Genomic DNA, 19,079 nt, shown 5'->3' with positions numbered 1-19,079 from the left:
TTCCTCGGCCCGTGGCTGTCATTCACAGGCATGATCCAGGCCCTGGCCGGATTCTTCACCTACTTTGTGATCCTGGCCGAGAACGGTTTCAAGCCTATTGACCTCCTGGGCATCCGCCTCAACTGGGAGGACCGCTTCTTCAATGACCTGGAGGACAGCTACGGACAGCAGTGGGTGAGCGAAGGGGTGGCGGCCCACACGGGACCGGGAGGGGTGAGGACGGGACAGGGAAGAGTGGGGGACGCAGGCAGCACACAGAGGTGATGCCTCAGGTCCAGTCCTACGGGACCTCGCTCTCCGGTCACATCGGCAAATGCTCCTCAAACGAGCACTTTTCGGACGCGGACTTCATTTCTGTCTGTTGCCGGTCCTTACCTTGCTGGGTCTCTCAGCCTCCTTGCACCGGGAGGTCTTCACCATCATGCCAACGTTCGGGGGCTGGTTTCTGTGTTTCCAGGTTCTGGAAATATCATTGCCCCCGAAAGACCCGTTGCTGGGTCTTCTCTCTGTGTTTCGCTCCGTCCCTCCTTCCAGGGGAGTCCAAATTATAGGACTTCAAGTCTGAAAAGCCACGTGCTTTGTACCAACCGCCCTCCCTCGCCTTTCCAAACGTGTTAGGCCCAGCGGGCGCCTCTCTGTAGTACTCTTTCCTAAGACCCTAGATGAGTGAGGCTCAAACTGCAGCCCTCGAACCAACGGGATGTGTTCAAGAGTGTTAGTAGGTAGGCGTTATCCCCCTACCTGTGAACGTGCCCGTCCCAGTTCCCAAAACCGCGGGGGACGTGACACCGATTATTGCTGGAGTCGTAGGACCACAGAGGATGCAAAGTCTATAGAGGACACATAGTTTGTCATCATCACTCTTTAAATGAGGAAACTGAGTCTGGAAAGACTTTACGACTTGCACCACGTCCCAGGGCGCATCCCTAGGAGGGCCTCTGCGCTGGTTCCTGCCCGGCCCCTTCCTCCTGCACCTCGATGCCTCCAAACCAAGCTGACGGCAGGTTTCTCAGAAGAATGTTGGAATCCGGGTTGTTGGAAAGGCGCCCCCTATACACACCTGGCTTCCCCTCGCTGAGCCCCACGAGGCCATCAGAGGTCAGTGTTCCCAGCCACCAAGGCCGCTCCACGGTCCAATGATGCCCAAAGTCGTCACACCGTCCGCATCTCCTCCATCCTCTGCTCCAGCCTTTGTTAGTTTTATACCTTGAGGCCATCTCTCTGCTGCCAAGAGGCAGCTTACCATATACTCATTTACAATTAATTAAAGGTAATTAAAATTAATTTGAAGTCACGCCAGATTGCATCAAAGACATCTTGAGGTCTCACAGAACGGGCTGGTAACAGCCGCCCCAGGAGTAAACTTCGTCAGGCGGGTCACTGCCTCTTCCAGGTGATCTCGTACGGACCCCCTGCCCCCCACCGCCCCCAGGAAGGACTCCGCAGGCTGCCGGAAGCCAGGAGAGCTCCTTACCTTCTAAACACCTCTTGCCCTTAATTCCACTGATCGCCACTCATTCATTCGCGAAGCATCTCCTACGTGCCGGACGCTGTCCTGGCCCTGGGCGCGCCGTAGCAACACACACGGTGCATCTGCTGCTCCTGTGGAGCTTACGTCCTCCCTGGGCGGGGGGCGGGAGGCGGGCGGGTGACAAGCAAATCCCTAACACACTGGGTCGACGGGACTGGGGTCTGAGTGGAGTCCGGGAAGGCTGGGAATTGAGACACCGGAGTGGGCAAGACGGAGACAGCGAAGTGGTGGTGAGGGAGGGGGAGCTGCTCGAAGCGGGAATCCCAGGGCAACAGCTGGACCGGGGCGACCGCGGGCGCAAGCAGCCCTGGTGGGGCCTGGAGGGCCGCACGGCTGGGGAGGGAGGCCGAGGCACGCGCAGCCGAGCACCCACGTGAGCGTTTGCATCCCCAGCATCCAGGCAGGAGCGGGGCCGCGGGGCCCGAGCCCGGGTGCTGGCTGGACCCCCGACTCCCAGCCTCTGCCTTCCAACCATCTCGGGCTCCGTCTTGCCCTCCCAGGGCCCAGCCCACGAGCTTCGTTCCGTACGTGGTGTCTCGTCGTTCAGTCATCCACAGTCTCAAATTCTTCGTCCCGTCTCCCCGTTCGCTATGCCCGTGCCGTTCTCGTCTTTGAGACACGGGCTTTCTGGGGGGGCCAACGGAGATGCGCCTCCCCCGGTTCCCGCTGCCCTGGGGACTCCTCTCGGGACCTCCTGGGGTGCTGGCCCGGCCGGCCCACTCGTCTTCCCCACTAGACTTAGGGTCTAGGCCAGACTTGGGTTCCTCAGATGCGAGGGAGGCCCCGGGGCGAGCGCCCGACTCACTGCCCTCCCTGCGGGGGTGCCCTCTGCCCCACTGCCCTTCCGGGCCCCCGGGCCGACACCTGCCACCCGGTGCCCTGGGCATGGGAGGGCGGTGCCAGGGTAGGCGGGACAGGTGCTCGCCCCTGGCATGCTCCGGGGGGCCAGGAAAGCGCCGGCAGGTCCCAGGTAGCCCACATGAACCCACGGAGCCCGCGCAGGAAGGGCTGGGGCCAGACGGTGTGACGTGTGGGGCCTAAGACCCCTGGGTCGGCCTTGGGGCCCAGGGTGGCGGGGGAGGGACCAAGCCTGTGGGGTGGATGGGATCCCTCCTGACACGGACCACCCACCCGGCAGACCTACGAGCAGCGGAAGGTGCTGGAGTTCACCTGCCAGACGGCCTTCTTCGTCAGCATCGTGGTCGTGCAGTGGGCTGACCTCATCATCTGCAAGACCCGTCGCAACTCGGTCTTCCAGCAGGGCATGAAGTGAGCGCCCCCGGCCCCCCGCCCTGACACCCACTCCCCCGCCCCCGCCTCTCGCTCCCTTCCTGCAGCGCGCCCTGCAACATTTCTTCCCAGAAACAACATCCTAATATTCGGGATCATGGAGGAGACATTCCTGGCTGCCTTTCTGTCCTACACCCCAGGCATGGACGTGGCCCTGCGGATGTACCCCCTCAAGTGAGTCAGGGAGCCACGCAGGCTGGGGGGCCTCAGCCGGGGGGTCCTGGGAGAGGAAGCTGCCTGGGTGGATGGGCTACCCTCGGGGATGTAAGGAGAACCGTCTGCGCCCCCACACGTGCGTCCGACTCGGGAGGCACCAGGGCCTGGGCCGAGCGACGGCACTGCGCGGGGCACACGAGGTTAGCGGACTCCCCGGCCCTCAGGTAGCGGCATGGAGGGGCCGCGGGGTGTTGGAACCTCCAGCAGCGGGGCAGGAGCGTGGCTGTCGGGGCGCCGAGGTGACACGCTAGAGCCGCCGGGGTGGGCTGCGCGGAGGGCAGGTGAGCACAAAAATAGCCCGAAGTGCGCCCCGCTCGCCCTGCTGTGACCGACACACTCGTGTCGGTGGGCGCACACCGAAGTTCTCACTGTCTGGACCCTGGTTGGTTCAAATCATGCCCATGTTTTTGTCTTCTGATTTGTTTTACGTCCATGTATTGTCGTGAAAAAACCCGCAAGGAGGAGCGTCTGACCCTCGGTTTCGGCTCACGTCTTGATTTCAAGGTCTTGAGATCGAGCCCCTGCTTGGGGCCCCACGCGCAGCACGGAGTCGGCTTCTCCTCCCTCTCCCTCTGCCCCTGCCCCGGTTGTGTGCACGCAGCACTCTCGCTCACTCGCTCTGTCTCTCTCGAATGCATACGTCAATCTTTTTTTTAAATATTTTTTTAGGGTGGCCTGGGTGGCTCAGCGGTTTAGCACCTGCCTTCAGCCCGGGGCGTGATCCTGGAGTCCCGGGATCGAGTCCCACGTCGGGCTCCATGCAGGGAGCTTCTCCCTCTGCCTGTGTCTCTGCCTCTCTCTCTCTCTCTGTGTCTCTCATGAATAAATAAATAAAATCTTAAGAAATAATAATAATTTTAAAAATTTTACTTATTCATAAGAGACACAGAGACACAGGCAGAGGGAGAAGCAGGCTTCCTGCGGGGAGCCCGATGCAAGACTGGATCCTAGTACTCTGGGATCACACCCTGGGCTGAAGGCAGACGCTCAACCACTGAGCCACCCAGGTGTCCCATAAATACATAAATCCTAAAAAAAGAAAGAAAGAAAGAAAGAAAGAAAGAAAGAAAGAAGAAAGAAAGAAAGAAAGAAAGAAAGAAAGTTAGTTTTACGCCGTGCCGCCAGTCCCACTGCCCCCACCCACCCCACCCGCAGAGGCTGCCTACTAGTGACGTAGACCTTGTTCTTCCAGCTTTTGTCTGCTGCAAATGCACGCAGCGCGCTCACCTTTCCGCCCCTTGCAGTGTTTCAACACAGTGCTTTGTATACTGCAGGTGCTCCATTAATGTTTCGGAACAGACACTGGCGCTGCCCTTAGAGCCTGACCGGCCCAGTTTGGGTCTCAGCCCTACCGTGTGCGTAACCCGCCTGCGCCTCCGCGGTACCTGCCGAGCGTGCATCACACGGCCCGGGCAGGCCGCCGTGAGCGTGTGTAGGGAACGGTGCGCGCGTGGCTGAGCGCCAGCCGAGGTCTACGCGGGCCACCATGGCAGCTGCTGTCTGATGCAGGAAAGGTGTCAGGGTTCAACGCCGAGGGCCTAGAAAGAATTCTTAAGCGGTCCTTGGTGCCAAAGGGTGGTGCTATTACCAGGCGCGGGGACAGGACCCGCTGGCAGAAAGAGCTGCACGGGGTCGCGAGGAGTGAGCGCCCACCGGACACTTCCAGGCTGGGAGGGGCCCAGGGAGCGCGTCAGTCCCCCGGCAATTTGGCAGCAGGGTTCCCAGGACCTCGAGGGGGCATTTAGGGCCGGCTAGCCATGAAACCGGACCCATGAGACCCTCCAGATATAGATCAGTGGGTCGTGTGCTTGGGGGATGAGCGTCAACACGCACCTCGGGGGCTGCAGATAGTTTCCAAAGGAATTTTTATATGTTCAAGTCGACTCCCAGGCCCCGGGGGTCGGGCTAGGATTGCCCTGTGGCCTTAGCAAGTGTCAACACCGAGGCAGCTGAGTCCCTAGGGGGAGGCCCCTCGGCCTGCGTCCAGGACGTGTCGGTGGGCTGCAGGCGGGAAGGAACCTTAATCTTGCATCTGCTTCGTTCCCACGTCACATCCCGCCGCTGGGCTCTCGGCGTTCGGCTACCGAGACCGGGAAACTGAGTTGGTCATTTTATCCGGTGAATGTCGAGTTAAAGACTCAAGCAGTGGCAGATATTATCCCACTAAATGCAGCTTTCCCGTCCGGGTGGGACCACGTTTCCCTTGACCCTTGGAAAACTGAGTGTCTGGCGCGTGATGCGTTGTCAGGGTACAGGACTCCCTGGCTCTGGAAGCCTTGGGATAAAAAGGAGAATGCAAAATATCTCCTTATAATGTTTACTTTGGTTCCGTGTTGAAATGATGATACTTTGGATAAACTGGGTTAAATAAAGATCTATTATTAGAATTAACTGCCCCTGTTTCTTCTTACGTATTTTAATGTGGCCACTGGAAGACATCAAGCCTCGCAGGTGGCTCGCAGTGCATTGCTCGGGGCCGGCCCTGGTCCAGGCCACGTCCCTCTCACCCAAGGGGACAGACGTGGTTCCGACTGGGCCCCCCCCCAGAGTCTCTCTCCCTGGCCCCTCTTACGGGAGAGGTGCCGGGAGCAAAACGGTCCCCGTGTTTGCGATACAGACAAGTGTATGTTCTCCGCGGCGACACAGCCCCCACGTCTGGTCTCGGGTAGGCCCATGCTGCTCAGACTAGCCCCCCTTTGCGGGTGCGAAGCCCAGAGGCCCTGCAGGGCTTCGGGAGTGCCCTGACGGCTCCGCAGGAGCGGGGGACACCGCGTGCACCCCCGACAGGGCATTTGTCACCGTCTGTTATCACTGGTCGCTCAGTTTGTGTCTTGCCCCTCCCCCAGCAGGCTCTGACCTCCCCACAGGGGGCTCAACCCTGGGCAACAGGACACACTGGGGGCCGCCCGTTCTTGGCACCTCCGGCCCGGCCCCGCTGACCCGCGCTTGCTCCCCACAGGCTCCCCTGGTGGCTCTGTGCCATTCCCTACAGCGTTCTTATCTTTGTCTATGACGAAATCCGAAAACTCACCATCCGACGTCATCCTGGCGGTGAGGCTCCCGCCCCTGCTCTGAGCGCTCAGCAGCCCCCTCCAGCCTGTGCCCGCCGTTCCCTTCTCCCCCGAGCTGGCGCTGCCCCCGGGCCCTGCCCTCCTGCCCTCCGCCCCGGGGAGCCCTGAGATCCCCCCACGCCACCCACCTACCTCACCCGCGCTCCCCGCCCGCCTCCCCTCTACCTTCCCCAGCTCACTGTGGTCTTCTCTCACCCACAGGCTGGCTGGAGAGAGAGACCTACTACTGAACTCAGCAGAGGAGCTGCCCGACACGGGGTCGCCCCAGGGTGGGGGGGGGTTGGGATTCTGGGCTTGGCGCCTCGAGAGAGCATGGTGGGGGCAGAGATGCTAGGATGAATGACCTGGGATGAGAGGGGCCAGCAGCCCCGGGGCTGGCCTGGGGCCCTGGGGGCTCTGTCCTGCCGGTGGCCAGTCCCGACAGTAAATGTTTGCAACGGCCCTCCCCTGGCCGCCTGCGCGCGTCTGCTTTCCAGAGAGCGGGGCGACAGCGCCAGGGTCCCCTCGATCTGCACGGGCGGTGTCTCCGGCTCCGGTGGAGGCCGGCAGGGGCTGGGAATCAAGCATCCCTGGCCCTCAAGGGCGACCCCCCAACTTAAAGTCCGAAGACCTGAGGGGGAGGAGGAGGCGGGGGACGGCTCCCCGACCGGGCGGGCAGCGGGCTCCTCGTGGAACTTCGGGGCAGAACAGGCCACATTTCATCAGGTGGACGGTGCCCAGCGGGACCCGGGAAGCACCACCTGGTGAGGGGTCACCTGGGGCGGGGACGGTGGTCGCACCTGCTGCTGGCCATCCTGACCCCTCCCTTCACTCTGGATCCCCGAAGCCCTGACTTCCCAGGAAGTGTCCTGCCCCCCCACCCCCCACCCCCCACAGAGTGCCAGACGGTAGAAGTCTGCGCCCGCCCGCCAGAGGAAGGAGGAGCCCTGGGGCCTTCGCACCCCCCCACCCCCACCCCGGGGTGCCCCGCCTTCCTCTTCACCCATTTGCGAGCTGTTGTGTGGTGAGCGGGGCCACCTGGCCCTCTAGCTCAGGTCGCTGTCACGCCTCCTGGGGGGCTGTGCCCCAAGCGGGAGGAGCAGGGCCAGGTGGAAGGAACCTGCTGGAAATGGCAGACCGTCTGCACCCACAGGACACGCATGCTGCCCTGGCCGTGGGACAAGCGCTTGCCACGCACACGACACGCAGGCTCCTAGTGCCCACCCTGGCTCACGGATGAGGGAACCGGGGTGCGGCTGATTCCCAGACCTACACCCTCAGCCCCCTGCGCCCAGGCCCACAGTGAGGGGGGTGAGGGCAGAGGCCAGAGGGAGGCTGCGGAGAGACGGGCCATTGTGAGGAGCAGCGTCCCCAGGGCGCTCCCACCTGTCGCCTGCCCTCCTGCAAAAGCAGGTCCCCTGGGGACAGGGGTCGTTCCGCTGCTGACGAGGCTGAACCAGACCTGGAAGATGCAGAGGCCAGGCTGCGGGGACTGAGTAGGGACGGGGAGGCCGAGGGGCCAGCTCCTCGGGTTTCAGCAGCAGGAGCTTCGGGTGTCTGGTGGGTTAAAAATACAGAGGCCCCAACTCAGTGTCATTTGATACCGGCTGCTGGGGCCTATTAAGTCCAAGGGCCTGGAGGCAGGGGCCCAAGGGAAGGGGCTGAGGGGAGCAAGGAGAGGGGTGAGGGGCAGGCGGGAGGGCGCAGCTGCTGGGGAGCCCCGGGCGGGCCTGGGAGCCAAGGGCGGGGGCTGCAGGCCCAGGGCACCCCGTAGCCCCATCTTGCGGCCCGAGGGGTGCCAAGGGGAGGTCCCATATTCCAGGGTGGCCCCCTCCCCAGCGTGCAGCAGAAGCCGCCCGGTGCCATGGCCCTCAGGCTGGGGGACCCACGGGCAGGGCAGGTCGGGGGCTCCCCGGTGAGACCCAGGAGATGGGTTCCGGGGTGGCTGGAGCTCCCAGCAGCCCTGCTCAGGCCAGCCCCGGCCTCCCTCGCTCCAGCACAGCTGTCTCTCTTGGACGCACTCCTGCCACATGCTTGAGATTTTCTGTGGCCTTCCCCGCTTAGCTGTGCAAGGCCCACCCCACAGGACAGGGGATGTTCCTCCTCTAACACAAGTCCATGCCCCTGTCTGGGCGCAAAACAAACCCTGTGTCTCCAAAATCAGAGACACCTCAGGGTGGGGATGGAGGGCTTTGATCTATCCTCTTCCACGGGCTCCCTCATGCCTCAGTTTACCTGTCCAGGGAAGAGCCCCTGGGGGGGCCACAAGGTACCCAGAGCAGAACTGGTCCACAGCCCTCACCCCCAGGATGAGGTCAGAGTCCCTCCTGCCACGTCGCCTTGGGCCCTGGAGGGCACAGGTGAGGGGAAATCGTGGCCGTGGGGCAGGCCCACCTCTCCAGGCTGCCCCGGGGTTGACTCGCCCCTGGCCTTGCCGCCTGACGTCTTTGCAAGGACGCCCTGTGGCTACTCTCCCTCCCTGAGACCATCCAGGCCCGGGGACCCCCTCCCACTGGGCCCTGGAGAACCAAGTCCCCTCCGATGGGAGTGCAGAGGGCGAGCGGGATGCAGCCCCCTCCCCGCCTGGGGCCTCCGCCCACAGAAACCCTAAATCACAGCCCCGCAGGGTGGCCGTGGCCGCTCCTGAGTGGGAGGGAGGCACAGGAAACCGCTGGGCCCGAGCCAGGTGGCCAGTGCTGGACGCGGCTCCATCTTTTACTGGGGGATGACCTCATCCTTGGTCCTGGTTCTCTGCGGGGCAGCGTGGGGGTCTCCCCTGCAGCCCGGTCGCTCTCTACTGCCCTGGCCTCCCAGGATCAAAGAAACAGACTGCGCCCAGAGGACATCCCCAGGTTTGAGGCCCAGAGGCCATCTGCCATCCGTGTCCCCGTTGTCCTGACCCAGAAGGCCTCCTCTGCACCCCCGCTCCTTGGGTCTGAGTACCCTTGCCCTCCGGGGACGCACCTCCCCTCCCCCAGCCCAGCTCATTTACCTCCGACTCATCTGGTCTTATTTTTAGCTCAGGCTTTTTCCTTTCTTAATATGGAGATGAGCTTTTAGGGCGGCGTGGAGAGCCTGCTGAGGAGCCCTGGCCGTCGGGGAAGGCGGAGGGGAGGGGCGCGGGAGCCTGGGGGCGAGGCCAGGAGGTGGAACATCGGGGCCTGCGGAGCTGTCCTGGCCTCAGAAGGTTATCCTGTCGCCTGCCAACCGCAGAGACATATTTAGATGGAGCCAGGCGGGGGCCGGTGGTGCCAGTTTGGGGCCTGCAGCTCCGGTTCCCTCCCCGCCCCCTGCTCCCATCCCTCCTCCTGACCCTTTCACTCTTGGCTCTGTCAGTGGCCTGTCCGGGACCCAGCAGTGTCCTCTGTCCACTGCCCTGGGCCGCTCCCCACCCCGCCCCCACGGCAAGCCCCTAACTCAGGGCTCAGGACCCAGGGCCCGGCCACGACCCTCCTCTGGACCAGGACCCCCGACCCTGAGCCCGCCACCTCCCTGCGCGCTGCAGACAGGATGGGGGCCAGAGCCGCGCCCGGCCTGCCGCTGGCACTGCTGCTGCTGCTGGTGCTCGGGCCGCCCAGGCTGGGGGTGCAGGGGGAAGAAGGGCTGGAGTTCCCCGAGTACGACGGCGTGGACCGTGTGGTCAACGTCAACGCGAAGAACTACAAGAACGTGTTCAAGAAGTACGAGGTGCTGGCGCTGCTGTACCACGAGCCCCCCGAGGATGACAAGGCCTCGCAGAGACAGTTCGAGATGGAAGAGCTGATCCTGGAGGTGAGCGGTGGGGTCGCAGGCACACAGGTCCCCCCACCCCCGGCAGCCCCCGCCTGAGGCTGCATGCACACGTGGAGGGGCTGTGCAGGGGGGCCTGGGGGCGACTGGCCTGGGGCCCGAAGCTCCACTGCAGGGAGGCACGGTCAGGAGGGAGGGGCTGCAGGCCCGCGGCCTCCGTGCTACAGGAGGCGGCTAGCACCCAGGCGTCCATGGAAGGGGAGCACCAGGAGGAAGAGAGAGGAGGGGGAGGAGCTGCACACAGCGCCCCATCTACCTTCCCCTCCCTGCACCCCACCCCCACCTGCCCCCCAAGAAGATGCAAACGCACGAATTTTAAATGCTCCTGACATCTTATTTGCGAGGCATCTGTTTCTGCCGAAGGTGTAAAGGAGACCAGCGTGGCTCCCGCTCTCCCCCATTCCCCATCGGTCCCTCCCGGGTCGGGCTGGACACCCCGATTGGAGAATTCCTGCGATTGGAGGAGGCTTCAGCACGCCCTCCCCAGCTTCTCTTTGCGGGAAGGTTCTCCTGGCCCCCAAGTGGACTTAGAAGGAGAGAAGCAGCCCATGGGGGGGATGCCCGGAGCCGGGCCCCCACCTCTCTAGCCCCAGGCCGCCAGCCTCCTGTCCCAAGCTCTGCAGCCCTTCTGCGTCCCTGCAGGACAGCGGGGCAGGACCACGGGCCGTTCCCGCGTGCCCCTGCGGCTGCTGGGACCTGCCATCTGATGTGCGTGGAGTATTTTTATCCTGAGTGCTCAGCATCTCGGGCCATCCACCTGCCAACAGCCTCCCTTCCCCGTCCTCCCGAGAATCCAGGCGCCCGGCTCTGGCAGGCGGGGAAAGCCGCAAGGCCACGCAGTGGCCCAGGGTCCTGCTGGGAGGCGGGCACCAAGAGCAGAGACCAGCACGGCCTGCGTAAAGGCGGGCTGCGGTGAAGAGGGGAAGGGGGCGAAGGGGGGCCCGCCGTGTCTCCTCTAGTGCCTCCTGGGGTCCCCGTCTCTGAAGGTGACAAGCGGAGGCCACGGGGACCTCAGACTCAGCTCTCTGGCTTTCCCCACTCCTCATGACATGGCCAGACCCCCCCGCACACACCCCTGCCCAGTGGGGGTCACTCGGAAGAACCCCAGGGACTTCTGACGTCGCCCCACACTGCATGGCCTTTACCCAGGATGGAGGGCAGGGCTCAGCCCCAGAGCAGGAAGGGCCTCCATCACTCTGAAGCCAGACCCCTCAGCATCCCTAGGCCCCCGGGGGTGTCACGTGTGCCCTTACGGTGCAACCCCAGAAGCACAGCGTCCAGGAGCAATAGACGGCCAGCGGTCAAGATTGAGCTGCAGACCCAAGGGTGGGCCTGCAGGGAAGGTGGAGCTCCCAGAGCCCCGTGCAGTTCCAAGGTCAAGCCCTCACTCCCCACATCCCAAATGACCCCACCTGAAGCATGACATGGGAACGGGGGGCAAGACCCCTGGAGCTGACTTGAACACATTCCCTCCAGTTAGCGGCCCAAGTCCTCGAAGACAAGGGCGTTGGCTTTGGGCTGGTGGACTCTGAGAAGGACGCAGCTGTGGCCAAGAAACTAGGTAAGGGGGTGTGTGTGGGACCTGGGGGGCCGGGTGGTGTGGGACCCAGGAGTGTGGGTGGTGTGGGACCAGGAGGACGGGTGGTGTGGGACCTGGGCGGCCAGGTGGCGTAGACCCGGGAGGGTGGGTGGCATGGACCCGAGACGGCAGGCGGTATGGACCCAAGAGGGTGGGTGGTGTGGACCCGGGAGGATAGTTGATGTGGACCCAGGAGGACGGGTGGTTTGGGACCTGGGAGGCCAGGTGGTGTTGACCTGGGAGGGCAGGTGGTGTGGACCCGGGAGGACGGGTGGTGTGGATCCAGGGGGGGCTGGGTGGTGTGGACCCGGGAGGGCGGGCGGTGTGGGACTGCCGGGGCCCAGGCGCATAGGTGTTGGAGGGGGCGGCCTGGGCCAGGGGTTAGGAGCTGTCCTTGCACAGGCCCGGGCCCAGGGCCTCACCCCGGGGGCAGAGACACTGACTGGGGAGGGGCCCGGCCTGTCTGCCCTCCTCAGACACCTGGGCTCTAATCCCAAAGTGGGGGCAGCCTTCCTCACACTTCCCTGGAAAGCAGGCGGGAGGGGGGGCGGTGGGGGGGACAGGCCGGGGGCAGAGCCCTGGTCAGGGCACCGCGGCAGCCACCAGGGAGCAGCACAGTCCCGAGGTGGCGGGCCGGGCTGGGGAAGGCGGGCATCGGGGCAGTCACAGCCGTGGGACAGTGCCCGGGGGCTGGGGGGGTGCCCGCCTGTCGTAGGGGAAGCAGACATGGGGGGCGTGTGGCCGGACTCTGGATCCCCCCATGTCCCCCCACACCCACCTGCTCCGGGGGTGCTGAGGCCGCAGGCACAGACCCCAGGCTGTGGGGGGATGCGTCATGCGCGGGGAGGGGGCGGGGGGAGGCCGGGGCCTGGAGCCGTGGGCAGCCGGCCCCCACCCACCCCGTGTCCCCCAGGACTCACGGAGGAGGACAGCATCTACGTGTTCAAGGGGGACGAAGTCATTGAGTACGACGGCGAGTTCTCTGCTGACACCCTGGTGGAGTTCCTGCTCGACGTGAGGATCCGCCTGCCCCGCCGGCCCTGCTTCAGCCCCCCACACCCGGCCCCACCCGGCCCCCCGCTTCTGTGCACGTGCACGCACACGAGCACACATGAGCATGCACATGCAAGCACACACGAGCGCACAAGCATGCACACGCAAGCACACACATGAGCACACATGAGCACACGAGCACACAGGAGCATACACATGAGCACACAAATGAACACGCACATAAGCACACGAGCATGCACACAGGTGCACATGCATCACATACGTGCACACACACGCGCACGCAGCCCACGACCCCCCACCCCCTTGCTCCCCTCCTCATGCCCCCCACTCCCCTCGCTCCCCTCCTTACTGCCCCCCCAGGTCCTGGAGGACCCCGTGGAATTGATCGAAGGCGAACGAGAGCTGCAGGCATTCGAGAACATCGAGGACGAGATCAAACTCATTGGCTACTTCAAGAACAAGGATTCAGAGCGTGGGTAACCCCTGATGCCTGAGGCCCTCCTGGGACCCCCATTTTACCCATCTCCTAAACCCCCTCCACCAGCGTGTCTACACCCAACCCCCCGCCCGCTCCGACCTCTCTGCACTTGGGGCTCCCAGTCGGGCACCCCCCTGCACCCGACCTCCCCCACTGACTTTCAGCTGTTCCCAGAGGACTAGGGGGTGGGTCTCAGCACGAACCCGCCCAGACGCAGGGGGGCGGGGGGGGGGGGCCACCGGGAGACTGGCTCCCCAGACACCGACCCAGAGTTTCTCCCTCAGATTACAAGGCCTTCGAGGACGCGGCGGAGGAGTTTCACCCCTACATCCCCTTCTTCGCCACTTTCGACAGCAAGGTTCACGTCCCCGTGGCCGGAGGGGCGCCCCACTCCCTGCAGCCGCCCCGACCTCGCCCCCGGGGCCCCGGGAACCTGGCCCCTTGCTACCAAGGACGCTCCCCACCCGCACCGCCACCCCCACCCAGATTTTACTCAGCCCACCCCTCGTCCAGCCCAGGCCCGGGGAAGTCAAGGCAGTGGCCAGGCCAGCTCATCCCACCCCCTTCCTGAGGCGAGTGCCCCGGGAAGCCGCCTGTCCCCTGACCCTCGCCCCTGCCTCCTCCCCCAAAGGTGGCGAAGAAGCTGACGCTGAAGCTGAATGAGATCGACTTCTACGAGGCCTTCATGGAAGAGCCTGTGACCATCCCCGACAAGCCCAACAGCGAGGAGGAGATCGTCAGCTTCGTGGAGGAGCACAGGAGGTGGGCACGGGGCAGCTCCTCCTCCGGGGCAGGGGCAGGTGGGGGGGCGGCCTGGAGCTCGTCTCCCTCTCCCTGCGCCCGTCTTCCGCGCTCCCTCCCACGCCGCCAGGCCCCACAGCGTGGCCCACCCTGCTCCCTGACCCCGACTGGTGTTCACGGCCTGCCGTCTGCCAGGAACCCCGACGGCCATCCTCCTCCGTTATCAGTTAGTTTTTAAAGATTTTATTTATTTGACAGAGAGAGAGAGGGAGAGAGAGAGGGAGGCAGGGCGAGCACGGGGAGGGGCAGGGGGAGAGGGAGCAGCAGGCTCCTGCTGGGCAGGGGCCCGAAGCCGGACTCAATCCCAGGACGTGGTTCTCAGCACAGGGGGCAGGGCGGCCGGGGTGGGGGCGGGTTTTGCCCTCCAGGGGTCACGGTGCATTTTCGCTGGAGGAGGGAACTCCTGGGGGGCAGTGAGGAGGTTTCGCTGGAGGAGAAGCGGGGGTGCTGGTAACGACCTCCAGGGCACACGGTCACCCCCTGCACCCCCCGGGCCCCGAGGACGCTCCAGCCCCGAAGGTCAGTGGTGCCGAGGCTGAGCCCCCCGCCCCCCACCCGCACCCACAGGACCCCTTCCCTCCTGGCACTCCCCACCGGGAACGTGCACAGCTCCGTGGGACGCCAGCAGCCTGACCCCCCGCCCCCAGATTAGGGAACCCCCGGCCCGGCAGGGCCTACGTCCAGGGCGCCCGGTACGTGCCTAACACGCCTCAGACTCAGCTGAACCACAACAACGCGTGAAGGCCCCGACGCCCCGTTCCCGCCTTTCTCCCAAAGACCTTCTTCTCTTCCAGGCCATGGGCCTGGCTGCTGCGCCCCCACCTGGGCCCGGAGCCCAGCGCTCAGACTCTGCCAGATGCTCTGCTCTGGGCTACGAGCCGTCTGTGCCCCAGGCTTGACCCAGAGGCAGCCGGCGTCATGCGGAACACTCTGGAAGGGGGGGCATCCTTCTCTCTTGCCCACTGAGCAGTGACCGTCTCTTCTAGGTCCACCCTGAGGAAGCTGAAGCCCGAGAGCATGTATGAGACCTGGGTGAGTGTCCCCCCCACCCCAGGATGGGGCTGGGCCCCAGGGGGAGGGACGCAGGTGGCTGAAAACCCAAGTTCTGGAAGCTTCCGGCCCTGCCGCGGCCTGCGCCTCGTTGGTAGGAGCCACCGCGCACCAGCCGAGTTTGCAGGGCGGTGTCCTGGGGATTGGGAGACACACAGGCTGACACGGCGACGGGGGGACGTGGGGCGGAGGGGTCTGCTCGGCGGGCGCGGGGCCTGGAGGGCAAGCGGTGCCGCCAGAACCCACCTGACCCGGAAGCCGCAGCTCCACGACGTCCAGGCCCGAGGGAGCCAGGGGCGCCCCCTCCTCCGGGCACACAGCTAAGCCCCCTCCCCTCCCAGGAGGACGACATGGACGGGATTCACATCGTGGCCTTCGCCGAGGAGGCCGATCCCGGTGAGGGAGGAAGCTCGACTGGAGCGGTGCGGGCGGGAGGGGAGCCCGGGCTGGTCAGGGCGCCGCATGGGGGGGGCTCCCGGGAGCGCAGCGGCCCGGGTGGCAGGAGGCGGAGGCAGGGCTCCTGCCCCCCCGACCACCCAACACTCGGGTTCCCCCCAAGACGGCTTCGAGTTCCTGGAGACGCTCAAGGCCGTGGCCCAGGATAACACGGACAACCCAGACCTCAGCATCATCTGGATCGACCCTGACGACTTCCCCCTGGTAAGAGGCCCGAACGGGGCCCTGAGCGGGCGTCTTCCTGCCCCGACGCCCGGCCCGGGGGCGCGGGAGGTCACGGCGGATCCTCAGGGGCACTGAGGGCGCGAAAGGCAGCCCGAGGTGGGGAGACAGGACGGCAGGTCAACCGCAGGGAGCCTAACACACGACGCCCAGAGCGGAGGCCCGGCAGGTGCTCCCCCCAGCCCCAACCGGCAGCGCTGCGGGGGGCAGACCAGACGGGCGGGCCCTGCAGGTGGGTGCACGCGGAGAGCCGAGTCCCAGGGGACAGCTCGGTCCCCGCCGGAGCCCGACCCCCAGCACACACGCGGCAGGAGCGAGTGATCTGCTGCCCGAGTGGCCCTGATCGCCGCGCACAGAGGCCTCAGTTCAGGGGCGCCCGGCTGAGCGGCCCCGAGGTGACCTGGTGGCGCCGCGGCGGGACCAGGCCCAGAACACGGGCTCCGGCCCAGCCTTCCTCAGGGGAGGGGCCAGCGTCTGCACTGCCCTGCCGCTGCTGGCCTCTCGCCCTTCCCTGCAGGCCCTACAGCTGGACCTACACCCTATCGGCCCAGGGCTCACGGGGACGCCCCTGTGCCAGCCGCCCGCACCCGCTCCCCCTGCACCCCCTCACGGCGCCCTGTGGTCTCTCCCCAGCTGGTGCCATACTGGGAGAAGACGTTCGACATCGACCTGTCGGCCCCACAAATAGGAGTGGTCAACGTCACGGACGTGAGTCCCCTTCCCGCCCCGCTGGCCTCCACCCCTGCTTCCCTGCTCTGTGGACCCCCCAGGAGTCAGACACGCCATCTCAGGGCTGGACGGATGCACTCAGGCTCTGAACATGCGCCCCGTCCTGCAGGGCCGGTCCCCAGACTCCCCACCTGGAGTCACCACCCCCGCCCCCCCGGCACTCGCAGAGCCCCCTGGGCATCGAGGACGTGACTGCCATGTAGCTCATCTCGGGTCTACATATGGGGCGCGTCTGCCTCTCCAGCAGACGTTGAGCTTTTGGAGGGCAGAACTCTCACCCACACGTGGCAGGTGTTCAGCTGTGGTTTTGTGGCAACAAAACGAACGGGCTGTGTACGGTCTTTGCGTCCCCCCAGCTCCTGGTGTGACCAGGGAGGCAGGTGCTGTGTTGACGACACGGCCAGCTCTTATAGACACGACCACGAGGAGACCAATAAAGTGCTAGGAGGCCACAGAAATCAAAGCCACTTCCGCTGGAGAGAGCCTTGGGGGGGGTCATTTGGTGTGGCGACCGCACAGCCTGCGGGGCACGCCACGTGCACACGCAAGGCCTTTCCAAACCGACGCAAGAGGTAGAGCTAAGTAAGGTCACAAGTAGGAGAAGGACTGTGAAGTTCTGGAAAAGGCAAGTCGTGTTTACGGCCTGCGAGGCTCGAGGGTTCTGTAGAAGGTGCTGGAACAGCAGGTGATGAAGCGCTGACGGGCGCCAGGCCTCACTCTCCCCGCCGAGGGCCCCCCGCCGGCCCATGCCGGAGGCCTGTTAGGGAGGCCGAGGACGGAGGCCGCCCTGTCAACCTGGCCAGTGCCGCGCAAGAGGGGAAGGACGGCGGGGGCCCCGTGAGCCGGGGGACCGGGCTCCTAGGACCTGGGTCGGGCTCACCCGGTCCCCTGCGTGCGCCCCGCCCCAGGCCGACAGCGTGTGGATGGAGATGGACGACGAGGAGGACCTGCCTTCCGCCGAGGAGCTGGAGGACTGGCTGGAGGACGTGCTGGCGGGCGAGATCAACACGGAGGACGACGACGAGGAGGAGGACGACGACGATGACGATGACTAGCGGCTGTGGCCGCCCTCTCTCTGCCCGCCCGCCCGCTGCTCTCCTGTGCTCCCCCCTCCCTGCCCCTCCCTGGGCTCCTCCAGGGACCCTGGGTCACCCTCCATCTGCATCGGGCCCGCTGACCTGACCCCGACTGTCACCTGACAGGGACAGGACCCCCTGTCCCCCACACGCCCGCCCAGCCGCCTCACTGACTGTCCCCTGTCCCTCGGTGGCCCCATCCCACGACGGATTCCCCCACCGGTCTGTGTGCTCTCCCTCGTGACCCTCCTCTCCTCCGTTCCCCCCACCTGCACACACTCTTCCCCACACCCCCAAATCCTCCGTCCTTCCGGCCAGGAGGGAGGGCGGGCCCCGCGTCCCGGGCCACCTCGCGGCAATCTCTTGTTAATGTATTTGGGTCAGATATTGAGAGGGCTCAATAAAGGATCTGGGGCAGCATGAGCAGGTGTCTGCTGAGAGGTGTCACCCCGCGGCAGGAGGGGGGCAGCCGGAGGATGAGGACGGGGGAGGGGGGCGGGGGGGCAGGCGCTGCGATCCGAGCAGGATGGGTGCCTCCCTCCAGACCATCGTCCCCAGAGGAGAGTGGATGACTTATCTCCGGCCAGGCACCAAGCTTCCCCACCCCCCCAACACAAGATGTTTGTGCGGCACCCCGGGAGGCTCTGGGAATGCCGGGCTGGAAGTGAGGACAGGCCGGAGCACATGGAAACCCACCACAGACTGATCCTGCGCTGCTGGATCGCACCCTCCCTGCAGCTCTTCTCTGAACGTCAAGACTCAGCCCCAGTGACACTTCCTTGGTGAGGGCTTCCCAGAGGCGGCGCCCGCTGCAGCCCCCTCATCTGGGGTCCCCCCCCTTGGCGACCCCCTCCATCTGTGGCTACGTGTCTGTCCCCCCGCACTGGACCGTGGGCCCCTTGAAGGCAGGAGCCCAGGCTTCTCCTCTGCGCCCACCAAGGGCGGCCCCCACCGCGTCTGCTAGCAGAAGGCGCCAGTGAACAGAAGGGCTCAGGAGGGAGCGGCCACCACGCAGCGGGCTCCGAAGGCTCCAAGGAGTGAGCCCTTGCTAGGCCCTCCCTCCGTGAAGAGTGGGGGCTGACGGGGCAGAGGAGGCAGGGAAGGGGCCTGCCCGTCAGTGGAGAGCATCAGAAGCACCTGCAGGATGTGGGTGTCATACTGGGGGCGCAGAAGAGATGAGCGGGACAAGAGGAGACCCGCAAGTGGGCCCCACGAGGATGGGCGGGCATCACGGGGTGTGTGGAGCTTGGGTCTCGTCCTGGGAGCCAGGAGGAAGGGCACTGATGGGCAGGTGGGCAGAGGGAGGGAAGGGGGCCCCTGGCCCTCACGGCCAGAGGCCACCAGTAGGGCCCGCCCTGCAGAGGAGGCACAGAGTTCTGTCCACGCGGCCCCCCACCCTGCCCCCGGGCCTGGGCGGCTGAGGTTCTGGGCAGGAAGGCTCCCTACGGCCCCCAGCACAGCCCAGGCTGGCGTCCGGGTAAGGGAGTGGGATGCCGTTGGGGGGTGGGGGGTGGGGGGGGACCAAGGCACTGATTGCCCAGAATTCACAGACGTGACAGTTACGGGCCAGGTACAGAGGTGCCGCTGAGACTACAGGACGGCTAAGTTCAGGAGCCACGTCACTGTCCTGGACAAACCCAGGAAGCGCCCCTGGAGGGGGCGGAGGGCTCCTGCCACCATTCAGTCCTGCGTCTAATACGCCGAGTGGGCCCTGGGCCAACCATAGGCAGCCGGCAGCCCCCACAGCTCAGGGCAGGGCCCCTGCCCATCTGCGGCTGGGTCCCGAGCACCCATCTGC

The 19,079-nt window shown here is 65.3% G+C and overlaps 2 protein-coding genes across 8 annotated transcripts in view; both read left to right on the top strand.

Moving 5' to 3' along the window:
• The window catches only part of ATP1A4 (ATPase Na+/K+ transporting subunit alpha 4), a 28,594-nt gene extending 22,040 nt beyond the window's left edge, over nt 1-6,554 (top strand). For 3 of the 7 annotated variants that reach the window (XM_049107017.1, XM_025420735.2, XM_049107022.1), the window contains 5 exons: nt 29-174; nt 2,670-2,800; nt 2,894-2,995; nt 5,997-6,088; nt 6,310-6,554. In XM_049107017.1, the coding sequence (XP_048962974.1) occupies nt 29-174; nt 2,670-2,800; nt 2,894-2,995; nt 5,997-6,088; nt 6,310-6,338 (500 nt within the window). In that variant the 3' untranslated portion in view covers nt 6,339-6,554. Of the gene's footprint in view, nt 1-28; nt 175-457; nt 779-810; nt 1,285-2,669; nt 2,801-2,893; nt 2,996-5,996; nt 6,089-6,309 lie in introns of those variants that run through there. The other 4 variants (XM_049107021.1, XM_049107018.1, XM_049107020.1 and 1 more) reach the window with 4 other exon arrangements.
• A 2,277-nt stretch (nt 6,555-8,831) lies between these two features.
• Nucleotides 8,832-17,704, top strand: CASQ1 (calsequestrin 1). The gene is made up of 11 exons (XM_025420747.3): nt 8,832-9,858; nt 11,353-11,437; nt 12,369-12,469; nt 12,830-12,941; nt 13,232-13,305; nt 13,579-13,709; nt 14,735-14,780; nt 15,140-15,194; nt 15,358-15,458; nt 16,110-16,184; nt 17,114-17,704. Exons 1-11 carry the CDS (start codon nt 9,598-9,600, stop codon nt 17,258-17,260), a joined length of 1,188 nt encoding a protein of 395 aa, XP_025276532.1. The 5' UTR covers nt 8,832-9,597; the 3' UTR covers nt 17,261-17,704.
• The last annotated feature ends 1,375 nt before the right edge of the window (nt 17,705-19,079 follow it).

The sequence above is a fragment of the Canis lupus genome, chromosome 38 (genome assembly GCF_003254725.2).
Source record: "Canis lupus dingo isolate Sandy chromosome 38, ASM325472v2, whole genome shotgun sequence".
Classification (NCBI taxonomy): Eukaryota; Metazoa; Chordata; class Mammalia; order Carnivora; family Canidae; genus Canis; species Canis lupus.
The sequence above is the reverse complement of the archived record's forward strand: the minus strand, read 5'-3'. Positions and strand labels throughout refer to the sequence as shown.

Coding starts and splice junctions, on each gene's coding strand:
- CASQ1 (XM_025420747.3), top strand. CDS start 9,598: ATGGGGGCCAGAGCCGCGCCCGGCCTGCCGCTGGCACTGCTGCTGCTG. Junction 14,781..15,139: donor AGAGCATGTATGAGACCTGG/GTGAGTGTCCCC, acceptor CTCCCCTCCCAG/GAGGACGACATGGACGGGAT. Junction 15,195..15,357: donor CGCCGAGGAGGCCGATCCCG/GTGAGGGAGGAA, acceptor GTTCCCCCCAAG/ACGGCTTCGAGTTCCTGGAG.